The sequence below is a fragment of the Ammodytes marinus genome, assembly GCF_949987685.1.
Source record: "Ammodytes marinus genome assembly, contig: scaffold_114, whole genome shotgun sequence".
In the NCBI taxonomy this organism is placed as follows: Eukaryota; Metazoa; Chordata; class Actinopteri; order Uranoscopiformes; family Ammodytidae; genus Ammodytes; species Ammodytes marinus.
The window spans coordinates 45001-65000 of NW_027648546.1; the positions used below are offsets into that span (position 1 = coordinate 45001).

Here is a 20000-nt window from a genome sequence, read left to right on the forward strand (position 1 = left end):
AAAAATTGTTATTTATTTTTTGTCTCGTACAATTTTGTCGCACTTGTCTTTTAATCTATAAAAAAAAAAAAAAAAAAAATGGCGGGAATTCCCATCATGCAGTCTTGTCTTTCTCCAATATATTCTGTCTTGCTTTTGTTCGTGCAGCAGCTAGGCTTTGTAATCATGACTGCTGATTTGATTTGATTGTATTACTGCACATTGCTCATTTGCACATCATAGTATTGTTATATTGTTATTTATTCCCTTTTTTAACCTTCTATTTGTACTATGGTAGTGGACCACACTCCCCCTGTGACTATGCTTGTTTTATGTTGTTACTGTATAGTATTCCTGTTTTGCATGTTGTACAGACTATGGTGGCAAACCAGTTTCCCCATTGGGGATCAATAAAGTAAATCCTATCCTATCCTAACCAACTAATTAAAGGTGCAGTCAGTGATTCTGGAGAACGCGTCACTGTTGTCAAAATCACTTTTTTGTCAAAATTGGTGAATATCTCGGATCAGATCTGTAGCTGAAAAGAATGCTGGTGTTAATCCACAGCCTAGGCTCTGTAAACTGGCAAAGGGTGTGTACACTGTAGCTAGCAACATGCCCGTTTAAAGAGCCTAGATTTTCTTTTAAGCGCAAACACACACAGTGCTACGGACAGGTAGCGGATCATAAGGAGATATTCACTGATTTTGACAAAGCGTTCTCCAGAATCACTGACTAGACCTTTAAATGGGGCGACTGTGGCTCAGGTTGTAGAGCGGGTTGGCCGATGATCAAAGGGTTGGAGGTTCGATCCCCGCCCTGCTACCTGTGTCATAGTTGTAGAGTAGACACTTAACCCACCTTGCCTTGTGTGAATGTCGATAGTTAGCCTGCTATCGGTGTACGAATGTGTGTGAATGGTAACGTGGGAAAGGAAAACAGATCTCCCTTGCAGAAGAGTCTTCGGTCTCAATGGGATTCACCTGTAGAAATAAAAAAAATCCTCGTTGTATTGTAATGGGAGTTATATATTATGATATTAACCCTGAAATGCTTTGATCTCTGTCTGCTTCTCTTTCCTCTTTCCTCTTTCCTCTCCGCATGCAGCGAGAGCTAAGGAGTTTCGCATGAACTTTTCTGAAGTTTTACAAGGTACGGAATCTAGATTTTTAACATTTAAACACACACACAGGCTGTGTTCTAAAAGCCATTCTGACGGCCTACTCATACTAAAAGCCCTACTAACGTCCTACTCATACTAAAAGCCCTACTATGTCCTACTTATACTAAAAGCCGTACTAACGTCCTACTCATACTAAAAGCCCTACTAAGGTCCTACTCATACTAAAAGCCCTACTAACGTCCTACTCATACTAAGAGCCCTACTAACGTCCTACCCATCCTAAAAGCCCTACTAAGGTCCTACTCATACTGAAAGCCCTACTGACGTCCTACTCATACTAAAAGCCCTACTAATGTCCTACTCATACTAAAAGCCCTACTGACGTCCTACTCATACTAAAAGCCCTACTGACGTCCTACTCATACTAAAAGCCCTACTAATGGCCTACTCATACTAAAAGCCCTACTAACGTCCTACTCATACTAAAAGCCCTACTGACGTCCTACTCATACTAAAAGCCCTACTGACGTCCTACTCATACTGAAAGCCCTACTACCGTCCTACTCATACTAATTTTGTACACCGAACACCAGTTTGTAAACGCTTCCATACTGAGAAATACAGAGAGAGTTTTGTGGAGCTGATAAAAGGCTTAATCAACTTTGTGTCAACTCGTTTGGGCGATGGCTTGAATGTAACACACACTCATTTATATGAAAAAGTTACGCACGATAGCTTTAAGATGTCTAAATGTCAATTTTAAGATGTTTTGGAAAATATATAGAGTGAGTAATTTAAGTTGAGGATCGTTTTCCACCATAGGGTCTGAAACAACCAAGATTTAAGTTAGTGAAGAACCATCAGAAACAAGCTCTTATTGGAATTTTTCTGAGCTCCTAAAAAGTTACACACTATGGCTTTAAGATGAAGTAAAGGTCATAGGTAGTGAGTTATAAAATAGATATATAGTGAGTGAGTAAATGTAGCCCTGCGTTCCAAATCACATACTCTTTCTTTTTACTACACTACATACTAAAGTACAGAAGAGTTTTAGGGCCACAGACAGGAGAGAAAAAAAATCAGATAAGGAAGATTTTTTTTTTTTCATTATGTTGAGAAATAAAGATGAATACTCCAAAATGCTATTGGAGTAAGCGATGCATCTAGGTATTTTTCAGCATACTGCAATTGACGTGCATGTTTTTTGGGACATCCTAAATCTTTTTTTCTGGCATACTAAATAGTAGGGAAGTATGGGGATTGGAACGCAGGGTGAGTTGAGGATAATTTTCTACTGGTAAGGAAACAATACGGATGTAAGATAAGTGAAGAAAAACTGGAAAAGCGTCAGATAACTAATCTTCCTGTCTGTTCACTAAATGGAGCGCGGCCGACCTTTGGCAGCAGCATCTGTTTCACACCGGTGATATTTTTAGCTCCGAGCTTTGCCTTCGCTCTGGTGTGTGTAACCAGAAACCACAGTGAAAAGTACCTTCAACAACACTGGGCTTTTAGATCGTAGGTTTTATATCTTTTTCACTGTCATTTTTCACCTTTTTTAGTACTGCCACACAGTTTTTTTTATAGCTGCTTCGGATGGAAATACAGCTCTGGAAAAAATGAAGAGACCACTCCAAATGTTCTGTGTCTCTCGTTTTACTCTTTAGAGACATATGTTTGAGTAGAATGAACATTTTGGTTTTATAATATAAACTACTGACAACATTTCTACCAAATTCCAATACATTTTTTTGTCATTAAAGAGCATTTTCAATAAGTAATGTAAACATGAAGATTGAAGAAAAATCCAGACTGGTCTCTTAATTTTTTTACGGAGCTGTGTGCCTCCAATGTAGCAGTTGTTTGCATCTGACTACAGACAATAACAGACAGATGAAAGAGATAGGAACTGGAAGCAAACTGAAACCTTGTCCGAATAAAAAAAAAAAAAAAAAAAAAAAAAAAAAAACTAGCAGCTGCAAAACCTGGACACATTATAGGCTGGAACGGATTCAGATTCTGAGAATACGATCGTGTGTGTGTGTGTGTGTGTGTGTGTGTGTGTGTGTGTGTGTGTGTGCGTCTGTCTTTCTGTGTGTGTGTGTGTGTGTGTGTGTGTGTGTGTGCGTCTGTCTTTCTGTGTGTGTGTGTGCGCGTCTGTCTTTCTGTGTGTGTGTCTGTATGTCTGTCTGTCTGTCTGTATGTCTGTCTGTCTGTCTGTCTGTCTGTCTGTCTGTCTGTGTGAGTCATAAAGAGAAGACAGACGACTAGACAGTGTGACTGATATCATAACACTTCTTCACCACATCCTTCCTCTTCCTACGAATTCAATGTGTTTGAAATGAAACACTTCAACACTCTCACACCGTGGCCTGTGCCGCTACACTTAGATCATACACTCTTATTATTTGGCTTTTACAAGTAGTAGAGGTCTGTTTCAAAGCTATTTTACTGCATTAAAAAAAGCAGCAAGTTTGGGGGTAGCCTTTAGCTCAGTTGGTAGGGCATCCCCCCCCCCCCCCATGGGCCTCGGCCAGCAGCAGACCCGGGTGCAATTCCAGCCCGCGGTCGCTCTCTGCATGTCACTCCCCTTTACAAGTAGTAGAGGTCTGTTTCAAGGCTATTTTACTGCATAAAAAAGCAAGTTAATTTTATTGTAATTTGTTTTTTTGGGCATTTTTTATGCTTTATTGATAGTGTAGAGACAGAGTTGAAATGGGGCAGAGAGGGGAGTGACATGCAGAGAACGACCGCGGGCTGGAATCGAACCCGGGTCCGCTGCTGGCCGAGGCCCATGGGGGGGGGGACGCCTTACCAACTGAGCTAAGGGCGCCCCCTTGTTGTACATTTTCAGTATTTTACTTTTAACATTTCACAATCTTAAGAGGAAATGGTGAATTGATCAATTTAAAAGTTTAAAATGTAACATCACTGAAGTCGTAAAATGTTAAGAGGGAATCAACGACTATGGCTCAGTTGGTAGAGCGGGTCGGCTGATGATCAAAGGGTTGGAGGTTCGATCCCCGCCCTGCCACCTGTGTCATAGTTGTTGTGTCCTTGGGCAAGACACTTCACCCACCTTGCCTCGTGTGAATGTCGATAGTTAGCCTGCTATCGGTGTATGAATGTGTGTGTGAATGGTAACGTGGGAAAGGAAAACAGGTCTCCCTTGAAAAAGAGTCTTCGGTCTCAATGGGATTCACCTGTAGAAATAAAGGTAAAAAAAAAAAAAAAAAAAAAAAAAACGAAACCAAGAGCAGATGTTCTTTAAAAGTGCATGGATTTAATTCAGTTGTATTCACATCATATCCAACAACTTGTAATGGACTTTAGATACTTCCCTCACCCTTTCTCTGCTCCTCTTCCTCATCACTTTGCATTTGTTTGACGCGACATCATTCCAAATGAGGCTCACACACACACACACACACACACACACTCACACACACACACACACACCCCTCAATTGATCTTTCCAGTGTAAATAAAGGTTAAATAAATAATAACAGTAAAGTTATCGATTTCTATTCTTGCTCCTGCAGGAAGACTGACGGCCTACGACACGGACGGAGACGGAGACTTTGACGTGGAAGATGCCAAAGTTCTGCTCGGCAAGTTCAACTCTTTAATTCTTTAATAATAGTTTAATCTGTGTTTCATGATGCTTGACTGACTGACTGACTGACTCGCTGGCTGACTGACTGACTGACTGACTGACTGACTGACTGACTGACTGACTGACTGACTGACTGACTGACTGACTGACTGACTGACTGACTGACTCACTCAGTGCGTTTCCGTGGCACAACTAGATTGGATTATCACATATATCGAACAAGACACTCGAACGGACCGTGTCACTTGTCTGAGTATACATGGCCTTTCAGAAATCGGATAAATGTCCGATGCATGGCTGTCTCCACTATGCTAGGTGGCGCTGTAGCCCTTTCAACCATGCTTTCAACAAGTGGTTTTAGAGCCACGTCGTGTTCCCTTCCGTCAATAACCCATGGTGTAGCCTATCACGCGCAGGCACACAAGCACAGAACGAGAAGTCCGATATGCGATATCCGATCCCTGTATACATGCAGAGAGAAAGCCGACAATGAACGAATTATCTAGGTGTTCTTATCCGACTTCTCTTGTCCGTTATTGTGCCGATTTGTGTCCGAAGTAGATCGGATAAAGGTGTTTACATGCAGTTTAAAAGTCCTGTTGAGGTCTTATTCGTTTAGTTATCCGATTATGAGTCTGCATGTAAACGCACTGACTGACTGACTGACTGACTGACTGATGTGGTTTACAGTGTGTGTGTCACAGTGCCTACGTTTATAATACCAACCAGAGTCTAAATCCAACAACACTGGCGCCTTGTAATAATCATAGATAGTGAATAATATGGATGTAGCATCCGGGCTGACCTCAGTTATTCACACGGCATCCAATAATCCTGGTTTGTGCGCGTCGCCATTTTGTGAGGGGGGAGGGAGATAGCTGACGTATACCTCCGAGGCAAAGTGAGGGACAACGGGCGGAGAGCTGTGAGTCTAACAAGTGAGTCAAAGAAAAACTGCTCGGTCTTGGTACCACCCCCCCAGTGGCACTTCCTGGTTACTACAGTTGTGGTCACTTCCTTATTGGATGCTGGTAAAAATCGCTGAGGTTGGGGCTTGGTAATAATGCTTAACTTTCAGTTTAATTTTGGATGATGAATGATGGATACTTTTTTCGGTCTGTGCAAAAACATCTACAAAGGTATTTCAAAAATGGTGCTCAATGGGCGCTTTTCCACTCATTGGTACTAGCCATACTCTATTCTACTTGCCTTTGGTTTTCCACTATTAAAAAAGTACCAGGTACCTACTGTTTTGGTACCTACTCTGTCGAGATTTCAGGGACTAGGGATTAAATGTTGCTTAAAGGCCTACTTCACCGGTTGGAACATGAAGGTGTATTGAACTCGGAGATCCTATTTAGTATAAATGTGCAAAATAAATTGAAATCGGATCATCCTAGCCTGAGAAAAGGCAGAAAGAGTGTTTTATGGTCTCACTGTCTAACCCTACAGTTTCCTTCTTGTGACATCACAGTAAGGGTTAGGATTAACAGGACAGCTGGGCCAAGGGAAGACTGAGGGAAGAAAAACCTCATTCATTATATTATAATAGTGATGTTATAATGATAGAACGCTGGTTCCGTATGGGTGAAGTATTCCTTTAACGGTGGCTTGAAATCAAAATGTCAACTCCTTTTTTTTTGGGGCTAACTAGACCCTAAAAACCATTTGTATTTTATGTTATTCTGTAATGTTAAATCGATAACAATGCAGAGAGAAAGTGAGCGACTGCCTGGCGAGACGGAGACAGAAAGTTAACGTTTATTATTTATTGTCTGTTTCATGTTCGACTTCTTTAACTCACTATCTTTCTCTCTCTCCCGCCTCATCATCCTTTGTTTTATTTTGTCCTGTTTTTGTTACGAACCATTTTATTTGTACCACCTTCCCTCCTTCCTGCCTTTCCTCTTTTTCCTTAATATATATTCATTCTATCCATCATCCAACTCATGGCATGTAACGCATCACGTAATAAAAAAAAAAATATTTAAAAAAAATTCAATAATTTTTTTTTAATATATTCTAACCATCTCTTGTTATGTATTGCATCTATCAACAAAATAAATAAAAAATCCCCTTTTTTTTATAAATATTCTTATCATCTGATTCATACCATCACAAAAAAAATCATCACAAAAAAAAATATTTAAATTATAATTTTTTTTTAAATCTTGCCTTCTCATTGTATGTATTGCATCACAAATTGAAAAAAATTTAATAATTTTTTTATAAATATTTTATCATCTCATGTCATGTCATCACACAAAATGGCATCACAAATATATAAAAAAAAATCTTGCCATCTCATTCTCCTTTTCACCTCCTTCCAGCCTTCCTTTCCTTTATTTTTCTACCATTTCCTCCTTTGCTTGCATCTTGGTTTTTGCTTTTTTCCCGCCCTTTCTCTCTTCCTCTCCCTCTCTCTCTCCCTCCCTCTCCCTCCCTCCCTCCCCCTCTCCCACTCCCCCACCCTCCCTCTCCCTCCCTCTCCCTCTCTCCCTCTCTACCTCTCCCTCCCTTCCCTCTCTCCCTCCCTCTCTCCCTCTCCCTCTCTCCCTCCCAATCTCTCTCTCTCCCTCTCCCTCTCCCTCCCTCTCTCTCCCCCTCCCTCTCTCTCCCTCCCTCCATCCCTCTCCCTCCCTCTCTCCCTTTCTCCCTTTCTCCCTCTCTCCCTCTCTCTCCCTCTCCCTCCCTCCCTTCCTCTCCCTCCCTCTCCATCCCTTCCTCCCTCTCTCTCTCTTCTCTCTCTCTCTCTCGTCAGGCCTGTCCAAAGACGCAGACGGTGCCGACGTTAATGCGAATCCAGAATCGCTCGAGGAAGTTCTTAATATTTTAGCAGACGAAGGTTCTGATTGGATGTACGGCTTCTTCACGTTCTTATACGACGTAGTTTCATCGCCGGCAGAAAGTGGTGAGAAAGAGAAGAAAGAGAGAGAAGAGAGAGAGCAGAAAGAAGAGAGAGAGAAGGATTTGGAAGCTGGTTCGACCTCCTCCTCCTCCGACGAAGGCCAAGTCCCATTGGTCAAACTGGACCTCTAGAACCAATAGGAAGAGACCAGGAAGTTGAACAAACAGCCAATAGCAAGCAGGGTTTTTCGCTAATGTCTAAAACATGTTCAAAAAAATCCCAAAACAAACATGTCTAACTACAAATACAACAAACAAATGACATATTGGCATTATTGAGCCATATGATTGCGAAAATGGTTTAGTGGTTTAAGCCACTTAAAGGTGCAGTGTGTAATATGACATCATCAAGAAAGTTCTACAAAGTTCTAGAATGCAACACTCCCTGGGTAACCCCAACCCTTTCGAATAATAACAGAAGCTACAGTGGCCTTCAAGGACAAGAACAATTCTACATTTTAAACAATGCACCTGATGACATTCCAACTATGACACTTTCAAGATGGCGGCACTAGGCCTTGGTCCAAAATATGGAGAAATATGGACATATATGAGACCCTTTCTAAGGGGGAAAAAAATTATTCAAAACATTTTTTTCAGCTATTATGCACTAAATTAAATGTACTTATGGATATTATAATTACTTTCTACAAAATCTGCTAGGAAATAAAACCCAAAATTCTACACACTGCAGGTTTAAATAAAGTCATGAAAATTGGATAAAAGTCATGGTAAAGTTTTGGAATTTTATTGGTTAGAATGTGTGGGAACCCTGAACAAGAACCTCCTAGAACCAATAGGAGGATACCAGGAAGTAGCAGCAGCCAATCGCAAGGCTCCATGGTCCGACTAACCGACCAATCAGGGACCAGGCTGAGATGTAGCCCACACCAGGATGTGATGCAGACCTTAATGGAGGACAGTTTGGATTCTACACAGAAAAGACAAAACTGGGAAGACTGGATCCAGGATTCTCCATAAACAATTCCAAAAATTCCAATACCAATAAACTAATGAGACTATTTAGAATAATATAAAAATAATACTATAAGGAAAATATTGAAACACTTTGCCGAAAATTGAACATTTCCGAAAGTATGTTTTTTTCCTCCTTGACTGTATTCTTTTTACCATTGCATAAAATAACTAGACCAAATGTGCTTTTTTGCTTTTCAAAGAATCGATTTACGCCGAAATGAAGAAAATCTTTGCTGAAACAAAAACCGAAAGTATTGAAACAGTTGGCCGAAGTTTGAAACAGAATGTGTTTTTTTTTTCACTGTTTTGAAATTTCTGTATTTTACAAATGTTTTCACTATTGTGGATGTGCTTTTAACTTTTTTTGTCTTATTTTCCAAAGAAAAAACTCTGGTTGCGTTCCGAATCTCATACTCTTTCTTTTTTCTATTCTACATACTACATCCGACGATAAAAAGAATCTAGTTAGGATGCAGTAGGCATACTATTGGGACATACTTTTACTCTCTTATTTCATCATAACATTGTGCCTTGATCTTGCCTCTTGCTTTTATATCCATCGCATCCCCGTTTGTTTTCATACGGAGGCTTCGTCGATGTTACGTCACTTCACGTGCGCACTGGATTGTGGGTCAGAATCGCCCAAATAGGATGCAGTTTTCAACACTAACAATCTTGGCCGCATGAAGTAGGACATCCGGGTACTTCTAACCATCCTAAATCTGGCCACAAGAATCGGGACATCCTAAATCTTTTTTCTACATACTATATAGTAGAAAGTATGCGATTCGGAACGCAACCTTTGTCTTAATGCCCTACTAGAAAAAATCACACAAAATATAAACTGTAATTTGAAGAAAAAAAAAAAATAGTTTGATAATTGAAATTGCTTTTCTCAAACTCAATAAATACTGCGCTCTCAAATCAGTGTTCAAACTGAAATGTTGTATTTATTTATTTTAAGATTATTTTTGGGCATTTTCAAGCTTTATTAGACAGTACAGAGTTCAATTGGGGGGACAGACAGAGAGAGGGGGGGGGGATGACCTGCAGTAAATGTCCACGGGTCGGATTTGAACCCGCGACCACTGCAACGAAGGCCGGAGCCAATATGGTACACGCTCTATCCACTACGCCACCGGAGCGCCCCAAATGTTGTATGTAATCACTTAACTGATCATTATATTCTGCTGTGACTCACTCTATATTGTTAATGATCTGTTTGTGCAGACGAGAAGAAGTTAAAAGGTTCTACTCTTACCAGAGACGGGATGAAAAAAGGTACTAGTGCTAGTGTGTGTGTGTGTGTGTGTGTGTGTTAGTTAGTGAGTGAGTGAATGAGTGAGTGAGTGTATCTGTGTGTATTAGTGAGTGAGTGTGTATATTAGTGTGTGTGAGTGAGTGAGTGAGTGAGTGAGTGAGTGAGTGAGTGAGTGTGTGAGTGAGTGTGTATATTAGTGTGTATTACTGAGTGAGTGTGTGTGTGTCTGTGTGTATATTACTCTGTGAGTGAGTGTGTGTGTGTGTATATTACTGTGTGAGTGAGTGAGTGTGTGTGTGTGTGTGTGTGTGTGTGTGTGTGTGTGTGTGTGTGTGTGTGTGTGTGTGTGTGTGTGTGTGTGTGTGTGTGTGTGTGTGTGTGTGTGTGTGTGTGTGTGTGTGTGTGTGTGTGTGTGTGTGTGTGTGTGTGTGTGTGTGTGTGTGTGTGTGTGTGTGTGTGTGTGTGTGTGTGTGTGTGTGTGTGTGTGTGTGAGCATTCATTTACCAATACTCCGCTAATAGTTATCCTGACCCATCTGTGTTGTTCTTTAAACCTTGTAGAAGACAAGAGAGAGTCAAAGAAGAAGGGTAAAAGCAAAGGTACTGTGTGTTTAGTGATTTTAAAGGTGCAATCAGTGATTCTTGACAATCACTTTTTGGTCAAAATCAGTGAATGTCTCCTCATGATCTGTGTGTCTGTGTGTGTGTGTGTGTGTGTGTGTGTGTGTGTGTGTGTGTGTGTGTGTGTGTGTGTGTGTGTGTGTGTGTGTGTGTGTGTGTGTGTGTGTGTGTGTGTGTGTGTGTGTGTGTGTGAGTGAGTGACTGAGTTAATGAGTGACTGAGTCTGTGTGTTTTTGTGTGCTGAAAAAAAATCAGGTGTTAATACACAGCCTAGGCTCTGTAAAATGTGTTTTTACATACCAGTTTACAGAGCCTAGGCTGTGTTTTAAAAATTTGACCACAAGCGTTCTCCAGAATCACTGACTACACCTTTAAATTTCCTGCACGGCTGTGTTTTAATCCCATATAACCGAGTGGTGCGGTTTGGCACATTAACCTTTAAGTTCTGAATCTAAAGGCATGTGTGACGTTAAGATCTCTGAATTTTCTCAATCGAACGGGGGGGGTTGTGTGTGTGTGTGTGTGTGTGTGTGTGTGTGTGTGTGTGTGTGTGTGCATTCCTTTATCAATACTCCACTAATAGTTATCCTGACGCATCTGTGTTGTTCTTAAAAACCTTGTAGAAGACAATATTATTATTAATATATATTATTAATATCTGAATATTCTCAGTCGAATGGAACATGCCTGTTCAATCCAGATAGTCTACTCTTCTTTATGCTATTTGTCAATCAGAAAAGTGCGTATTTTTATTTTTATTATTATTATTTTTATTTTTATTTTTATTTTTATTTTTATTTTTATTTTTATTTTTATTTTTTTATTTTTTTTTATTTTTTTTTTTTATTATTATTATATTTATTTATTTATTTTGAATTTGCAACAAAAAAAATTAGTAGGATGTTGAAAATGTAAAACAAAAATATCTCAGGTTAATATACGATCTTACAATAAAGTATAAAACATTTTAAAAAATGTGCGTTGGAGTGAGATTGTTGGCCTCCCGTCTAGATGACAACAGCGGGAAAACAAAATAAAACAACACAAACAAAAACAACTAGCTCGGCTTTCCAAACTGGTTGTCCCCCTCCTGCTTTTATTTGCATCCGTCTTGTGTGTTGTTGCTCAGGTAAATTTCCCGTGTGTGTGTGTGTGTGTGTGTGTGTGTGTGTGTGTGTGTGTGTGTGTGTGTGTGTGTGTGTGTGTGTGTGTGTGTGTGTGTGTGTGTGTGTGTGTGTGTGTGTGTGTGTGTGTGTGTGTGTGTGTGTGTGTGTGTGTGTGTGTGTGTGTGTGTGTGTGTGTGTGTGTGTGTGTGTGTGTGTGTGTGTGTGTGGGGTCTGTGATTATTCCAGTAAATTCCATGCAAATAGTGTTTAAAGTTGTGTTTGTTGCGAGCCAATCACCTTCCCTGCAATAGTTACTACTTTGGAGACTTGATTCTTTCTTTTTCACACTTGGGGAGTAAAAGACTATTTTTAATTTGGTTATTTTATTCGTAAATCATTTTTAAAAAACTTTGCTATGCCACAGTATTCCTTGCTATTGCCATGTGACGTTACACACATAAGTACAAGTCACGAGAGTTGCAGTCCGGTTCTCCTTGACCAAGTCTGTAATAAATATCGCTTCATAATTCATCTAAGTCTCCTGAAATATTCTTCCACCTGAGTTGACCTCCAACCTTAACAGAACTTCCCTCACAATAATTAACTTGTCATGAATTTTTTACTCCCTATCAATAAAATAAGATTACTAGAAAGATCGCGATGTTCCAAATTCCTTGAAAGCCCTACTTCACCGGTGGAAATATGAAGGTGTATTGAACTCTGAGATCCTGTGTAGTATAAATGTGCAAACATTTTAGAAATCGGTTCATCCTAGCCTGAGAAAGGGCAGAAAGAGTGTTTCTATGGTCTCACTGTCTGTCTAACCCTACATTTTCCCATGCGTGACATCACACATGGTAAAATGTAGGGTTAGGATTAACAGGACAGCTGGGCCAAGGGAAGACTGAGGGAAGAAAAACCTCATTCATTATATTATAATAGCGATTTTATAATGATAGAACGCCAGTTCCATATGGGTGAAGTATTCCTTTAATAATAATAATATCATCTTAGTATTCTATAGCGCCTTTCAAGAAACCCAAGGACGCTTGACAATCATAGGGCGAGATGGTCTCGGTGTGGTGTGTATTTTGTCGTGGCAGCTTCAGTAGGGCGACTGTGGCTCAGGTGGCAGAGCGGGTCGGCCGATGATCAAAGGGTTGGAGGTTCGATCCCCGCCCTGCCACTTGTGTCATAGTTGTTGTGTCCTTGGGCAAGACACTTCACCCACCTTACCTCGTGTGAATGTCGATAGTTAGCCTGCTATCGGTGTATGAATGAGTGTGTGAATGGTAACGTGTAAATGGGAACAGGTCTCCCTTGCAAAAGAGTCTTCGGACTCAATGGGATATACCTGTAGAAATAAAGGTTAAGAAGAAGAAGAAGAAGTCTGCTTTGCCTGGTGTGATGATTTAGACCTTTTGCATGTTGGCATGTCAGTCAGTACCTTCAGCATCAAACAATCTGATGTGTGTTTCATGTTTTAGAAGAGAAAACACTACAGGCCATTGATGAAGAGATACAACTCCCAAAAGGTAAAAGTCTGCGGTTTGTGTGTGAGACGTTTAAAAAAAATAATAATTATATATATTTTTTAAGTTCTTTATTTTTTAAAGACCTACTTCACTGGTTTGAATATGAAGTTGTATTGAATTCTGAGATCCTATGTATTATAAATGTGCGAAAAAATTTTAAATCGGTTCATCCTAGCCTGAGAAAAGGCAGAAAGAGTTTTTTTTAACCCTATATTTCTCTTTCTCGTGACATCACAGAAAGAGAAATATAGGGTTAAAAAAAAACGTACTTTGTAAATATTACTGTGATGTCACAGTAAAAGACATCACAGTAATATTTACAAAGTAAAGTAGCACATTTATACTACATAGGATCTCAGAATTCAATACACCTTCATATTTAAACCGGTGAAGTAGGTCTTTACGTTAACACACACAAGGTTCCTCACACACAACGTTATTGAAAAGGACACGATGGTTTTTGTAGAGATGGTGGGCACCGAAGATGTCATACCAGTGTGCAAGTTAGTTTGGCCTAGAGATGAAAGAGGGCATCCGATCATTCCTATTTGCCCACCATCTCTCTACCATTGTGTCCTTGAGCAAGACACTTAACCCCAAACTGTACCTGTACCTTAAACCCTGTACCTGTTAACAGTAGCTTTCATATTTGATATCTAGCTCAAGCTTTTTTATTAAGAGAGAGCAAGGCAAGGCAAGTTTATTTCTATAGCACAGTTCAGACACAAGGCCATTCAAAGTGCTTTACAGGGGCATGACATACATCAAGATTAGACGTTAGAAATTGCAGATCGCTATTTGTTAAACAGTGAGTAGGAATCTGAGTTGATCATCTTTTGTGCTCTTTGATAGTCGAGACCGCTGCTCCACGGAACACAACCAGAGGTATCGAATCCTTCTGCATGTGTGGAATGCCTCAATCAGTTTTGGTCTGTTTTTATGGCATGGCTTTAGTTTAAAGGCCTATTTCACCGGTGGGAATATGAAGGTGTATTGAATTCTGAGATCCTAGGCAAGGCAAGTTTATTTTTAGAGCACATTTCGGACACAAGGCCATTCAAGGTGCTTTACATATGCAATAACAAAATACAACAAGTAAGAACAAAATACATCAAGCATAGAGCACACATTCCAAAAAAATTAAAAATTAAAATAAAAATTAATTCAAAATGAGAAATTAAAATTTCAGGTTAAAACGGAAACAGAACGGTCTTCAGACCTGATTTAAAAGAGCCAAGTGTTGAAGCGGACCTCAAGTCCTATGTAGTATAAATGTGCAAAAAAAAAAAAATGAAATTGGTTCATACTAGCCTGAGAAAAGGCAGGAAGAATTTTTTTTTTGCACATTTATACTACGTAAGATCTGAGAATTCAATACACCTTCATATTCCCACCGGTGAAATAGGCCTTTAACACAAGTTATGCCAATGATGTGTTTATTACCTCAAAATAGATATGCTGTTCTTACCGTTGATCGACTAAATCCTTGTTGCGAAGTCTTGCAAACCACAATTAATACATTTTTAGGAACTTGTATTGGTTGTTGGTGATATGACGATATATATCTCTATGCACTGCAGCAGAACAGATTATAGAAATATTTGCATTTAAAGTTGGCCAGTGGCGTCCATTTCTAACCGTTCCTTGGTTTGTTTTGCGTTGCTTTTTGGCGTGTTGAATTCACGTTTGTGAGTGGCTTTTGTAAGCCACGTACTTTGTAAATATTACTGTGATGTCACAGTAAAAGACATCACAGTAATATTTACAAAGTAAGTTTTTTTTAACCCTATATTTCTCTTTCTGTGATGTCACGAGAAAGAGAAATATAGGGTTAAAAAAAACACTCTTTCTGCCTTTTCTCAGGCTACGATGAACCGATTTCAATTTTTTTCGCACATTTATACTACATAGGATCTCAGAATTCAATACACCTTCATATTCAAACCGGTGAAGTAGGCCTTTAAGTTTATCCAAACCTCAAATAATCTTGTCCAAGGCGTCACATCTTTGCCTTAACACTTCCTTGGTTATTTTCAAAGTTATCACACTAACAAACCGTTGCTTTTGCGAGTTGGGGTCATACCTGCGAGTGCATAGTCTCCTAGCTCGCAGATATCTATACCTGCATTTTTAGGACGTATCTGATGCTGGCATTGGAATGGGAACTACTCTACTAACAAAGCAGTTTGTTTGGCGTGTGGACTCTGTGTGCTTGTGAGTGATTTAACTTGATTATGTCGTGGTTAAAGACTCAATTTTAATTAAAAACTCCCTGTCCGAGGCCTTGCATATATAGTTTTCTAACACTTCCTTGATAGTTGTAACGTTAACAAAGTAACAAACCAATGATTTGCCGTGGTGTTAAAATACAAACATCGTAGAGCTGTATTATTGAAAAACTAGCACGTGAAAGATATACCCTCCCAACCCAACCATCCTAGCTTGTCCCTTGTTAAGTTTGGTGGTTGCTTTAATAAACTGTTGATTTGGCATGTTCGTGCAACGGAACAGAGTATTTATTCGCATGTTAGGTTAGCCCGTGACGTCCATTTCTAACAGTTCCTTGGTTGTTTTGAGTTATCATCATGCTTGTGAGTGATTTTACTTGGGTACTTGGCAATGAAGTTCTCTCTCTCTCTTTCTCCCTCTCTCTCCCTCTCTCTCTCTATCTCTCCCTCCCTCTCTCTCCAGCTCTCTCTTTCTCTCTCCCTCTCTCCATCTCTTTCTCTCTCCATCTCTCTCTCTCTCTCCCTCACTTTCCCTCTCTCTCTCCCTCTCTCTCCCTCTCTCTCCCTCTCTCTCCCTCTCTTTCTCTCTCCCTCACTTTCCCTCTCTCTCCCTCTCTCTCTCTCTCCAGCTCTCTCTTTCTCTCTCCCTCTCTCTCCCTCTCTTTCTCTCTCCCTCTCTCCATCTCTCTCTCTTCCCCCCTCTCTCTCCCCCCTCTCTCTCTCCCTCACTTTCCCTCTCTCCCTCTCTCTCTCCATCCCCTCTCTCTCTCTAGCTCTCTCTTTCTCTCTCCCTCTCTCCATCTCTTCCCCCCTCTCTCTCTCTGCCTCTCTCTCTCCCTCTCTCCATCTCTCTCTCTCTCTCTCTCACTTTCCCTCTCTCCCTTTCTCCATCTCTTTCTCCCTCTCTCCATCTCTTTCTCTCTCCATCTCTCTCTCTCTCTCCCTCACTTTCCCTCTCTCTCTCCCTCTCTCCCTCTCTCCATCTCTCTCTCTTCCCCCCTCTCTCTCTCTGCCTCTCTCTCTCCCTCTCTCTCCATCCCCCCTCTCTCTCTCCATCCCCTCTCTCTCTCTCTCTCTCCATCCCCCCCTCTCTCTCTAGTGGCAGTGCCTACTAACATAGCTGTTGATTTGGCGTGGTGTTAAGATAATGCTCAAGATTGATTTTTTTTCTGCGGTTAAAAGATCCATTTTAAATCCAAGGCTCAGGGCATCCGGTCCGTGGCGCCAACCTCCGCTCCGCTCTGAAGGAGGAACTGAGGATGATCCACGAGAAAATGGAGGTGAAGAGAATCGCTCGCATCGCCGTGGCAGAGATCAAGTCTTTCCTCGCAGAAGCAGTGGAGGAGAAGGAGAAGGAATGGGCGATCAAGATGGAATCCCTCGAAACCGCGAAAGAAAAACTCAGAGAGGAGAGAGAGAAGATGGAGAGAATCGTGTTAGAAGTGAAGGAGAAAGTAGAGAGTGATAAGCTACTTCAAGAAGAGAAGGAGGAAAAAGAAAAGCGAGAGATGGAGGAGGGATTGGCCGCCAAGGAAGAGAGAGAACGACTAGAGCGAGAGAAGGAGGAAGAGAAAGAGAAACTGGAAAAAGAAAGACAGGAAAAGGAGAGAATCGAAAAAGAACAAATCGCAAAAAAAGAAAGGGAAAGACTTGAGATGGAGAGACTGGAAAAGGAGAAGAAGGAGAAAGAGAAGGCGGAGAGGGAGAAAGAGGAAGAAAAAGAACGACTGGAGAATGAACGCATTGCTAAAGAAAAGGCCGAAAAAGAGCGCCAAGAAATGGAGAGAATCGCTAAAGAAAAGGCAGAGAAAGAAAGGCTAGAAAGGGAGCGCGTTGCCAAGGAACAGGAAATACTTGAGCAAGAGAGGGTGGCTAAGGAGAAGGCGGAAAAGGAGAGAGTGGAGATGGAACGATTGGCCAAAGAAAAAGCTCTTAAAGAACGGTTAGAAAGGGAGCGCTTGGCCAAGGAGAAAGCCGAGAAAGAACGGTTAGAAAGGGAGCGCTTGGCCAAGGAGAAAGCCGAGAAAGAGCGGGAAAGACTTGAGAAGGAACGCGCTGCTGCTAAAGAGAGAGAGAGAATCGCCAGGGAGAAAGAGAGGATGGAGAGGGAGAAAGAGAGGGCGGAAAAAGAACGGATCGCCAAAGAAAAGGCTGAAAAAGAACGGCTAGAAAGAGAGCGAGTGGCCAAGGAAAGAGAGAGAATCGCAAAGGAGAAAGAACGCTTGGAGAGGGAGCGTGTCGCGAAGGAAAAGGCACGAATTATCGCCCAGGAAAAGGAGAGATTGGAGAAAGTAAGACTGGAAAAGGAGAGGTTAGAAAGGGAGCGCATAGCCAAAGAGAGAGCGGAAAAAGAACGACAAGAAAGGCTCGAAAAGGACAGGTTAGAGAGGGAGCGCGTCGCGAGAGAAAGGTCTCGAATCGGCCAGGAGAAAGAGAAATTGGAGAAACTGAGATTGGAGAAAGAACGGCTGGAAAAAATTGCCCGGGAGAGGGAGAGGGAGAGAGAGAGAATGGCAAAGGAGAGAGAGAGAGAGAGACTTGCCCGAATCGAACAACTCAGACTGGCGGAGAAAGAGAAGGAGCTCTTGGAACGACAGAAAATCGCCAAGGAAAGAGCCGCCGCCGCTACAGTGAAGGTGGAAATGAGAAAACAAAATGTCACCCTGTCGAAAGCGCAAGCCACCGAGGGGAAAAGTGATCGAGCGAGTGTGTCGGCCGTACGCAGAGAAAAGAGTGGCGGAGGAAAATGAGAAGAAATAGTAACACCCAGGGAAGAATGTTACTGTCAAATAAATCGTGCTAGAGATCTGATTGGCTGGAGGGCTAGAGGTGTAAACTGTGAATGAGTGAATACGTTTTATAAAGAGAAAGGAGATGGATTTTGAAAGAGACATTTTTTTCTAACTGCTCAACACCACAGCAGAAGTTTAAAGGTGCAGTGTGTAAATATCTGAGTATTTTATCTAGATTGCTACGCTCCCTTGCTACCCACTTCCCTTTTGAGGAGAATTTACAGAAGCTACGGTGGCCTTCAAGGACAAGAAGCTATAGTTACTGAAGATGGCATCATCCACCACTGCCTCAAGTCTTTCCCACAATATCAAGTGATGAGGTGAAGATGTATTTAGTTATTTATTCTATAGTACTTCTTCTTCTTCTTGGTCTTCCAACAGGTGCATTTCCCCAGGACGCCCCCAAGTCTGTTATGAAAAATTCCAATAGATTATACACAATGTACCTTTTTTTGATCAAGACCCCTTAGAAAGGGTCTCATATATGTCCATATTTCTGCATATCTTGGACCAAGGCCTAGTGCCGCCATCTTGAAAGTGTCATAGTTGGAATGTCATCAGGTGCATTATTTGAAATTTAGAATTGTTCTTGTCCTTGAAGGCCACTGTAGCTTCTGTTATTATTCTAAAGGGGTGGGGTTACCCAGGGAGCGTTGCATTCTAGAACTTTCTAGAACTTTCTAGATGATGTCATATTACACACTGCACCTTTAACTTGTAAAGAATAGTTTAGTAATTCACAAAAAAATCCAAATTCATTGTTTCAAGATTGATTCACGATAGATTGTTTATTTGTCATATGCACAACAATTACAGCAACATTTTTTTTAATTTTTTTTTTTTATGTTTTATTGATAGTGTAGAGACAGAGTTTAAATGGGGCAGAGAGGGGAGTGACATGCATAGGACGACCGCGGGCTGGAATCGAACCCGGGTCCGCTGCTGGCCGAGGCCCATGGGGGGGACGCCCTACCAACTGAGCTAAGGGCGCACCGCACAATGAAATTCTTGACTATAGGCTCCGTTTATACAATATGAAAATAGAAAATGTATGCATAAAAAATGTCTTTAGAAAACTAAAAAATCTACATCCTCCCACAGTGTGTGTGTGTGTGTGTGTGTGTGTGTGTGTGTGTGTGTGTGTGTGTGTGTGTGTGTGTGTGTGTGTGTGTGTGTGTGTGTGTGTGTGTGTGTGTGTGTGTGTGTGTGTGTGTGTGTGTGTGTGTGTGTGTGTGTGTGTGTGTGTGTGTGTGTGTGTGTGTGTGTGGAAGCAATGTGCTTCAGTTTGCACGTTGCGTTGACGTTTGAGTTTTATTTTATGTGATGAAGGGAAAAAATTTAAATCTGAGAGTCAAACCTGTTGTCTTATCTCTTAACAAATATTAAAAATGAAATTAAAATTATTTAAGAAATACTTAATCTTTTTAGTTTAGTGTCTTTCTGTCTTTATTTGGACTTTTCCTGGCAATGAATTAGTAGGCTACAGTAGAGGCTCGTGGAGAACAGTTTTTCTCACTGAACACCATAGCTGTTGGACATTTTATTGTTAACAGCCGCTTTCTCTATCTAATAAAACTGTAAAGACAATATCTTTTGACTTGAGAGCAGCAGTTTTTGATCATCAGTTCATCTAAGCTGGCTTCAGTTCAAGTAAAAAGTTTGCTTTTCCATGAAAATATGTGAAATCCTTCGATGAATAAATCTTGGTTTTCAAATTGAAATATATATTTTGTCTTCCTTCTTGGTGTAGTTCAAATATCAAAGTGGCCTCATGTATGGACAAGCTTGCCTTGTAACTACACACACCCTTTTACCCCAACACACACACACACACACACTCACTCACACTCACACT

At 40.9% G+C, this 20000-nt stretch overlaps 2 protein-coding genes across 2 annotated transcripts in view; both read left to right on the top strand.

Annotated features, from left to right (window-relative positions):
- Positions 1-4739, top strand: part of LOC307270388 (aspartyl/asparaginyl beta-hydroxylase-like) — a gene marked incomplete at its 3' end in the record, with an annotated part of 11717 nt that extends 6978 nt beyond the window's left edge. The window contains exon 4 of the mRNA XM_080054274.1: positions 4645-4739. Within this exon, the coding sequence (XP_079910400.1) occupies positions 4645-4739 (95 nt within the window). The remainder of the gene's footprint in view (positions 1-4644) is intronic.
- A 3645-nt stretch (positions 4740-8384) lies between these two features.
- LOC307270389 (aspartyl/asparaginyl beta-hydroxylase-like) overlaps positions 8385-20000 on the top strand; it is a gene marked incomplete at its 5' end in the record, with an annotated part of 36537 nt that continues 24921 nt past the window's right edge. Inside the window, 4 exons of the mRNA XM_080054275.1 lie at positions 8385-8547; positions 9834-9884; positions 10425-10463; positions 16554-16814. Coding sequence (XP_079910401.1) covers positions 8385-8547; positions 9834-9884; positions 10425-10463; positions 16554-16814 — 514 coding nt within the window. The remainder of the gene's footprint in view (positions 8548-9833; positions 9885-10424; positions 10464-16553; positions 16815-20000) is intronic.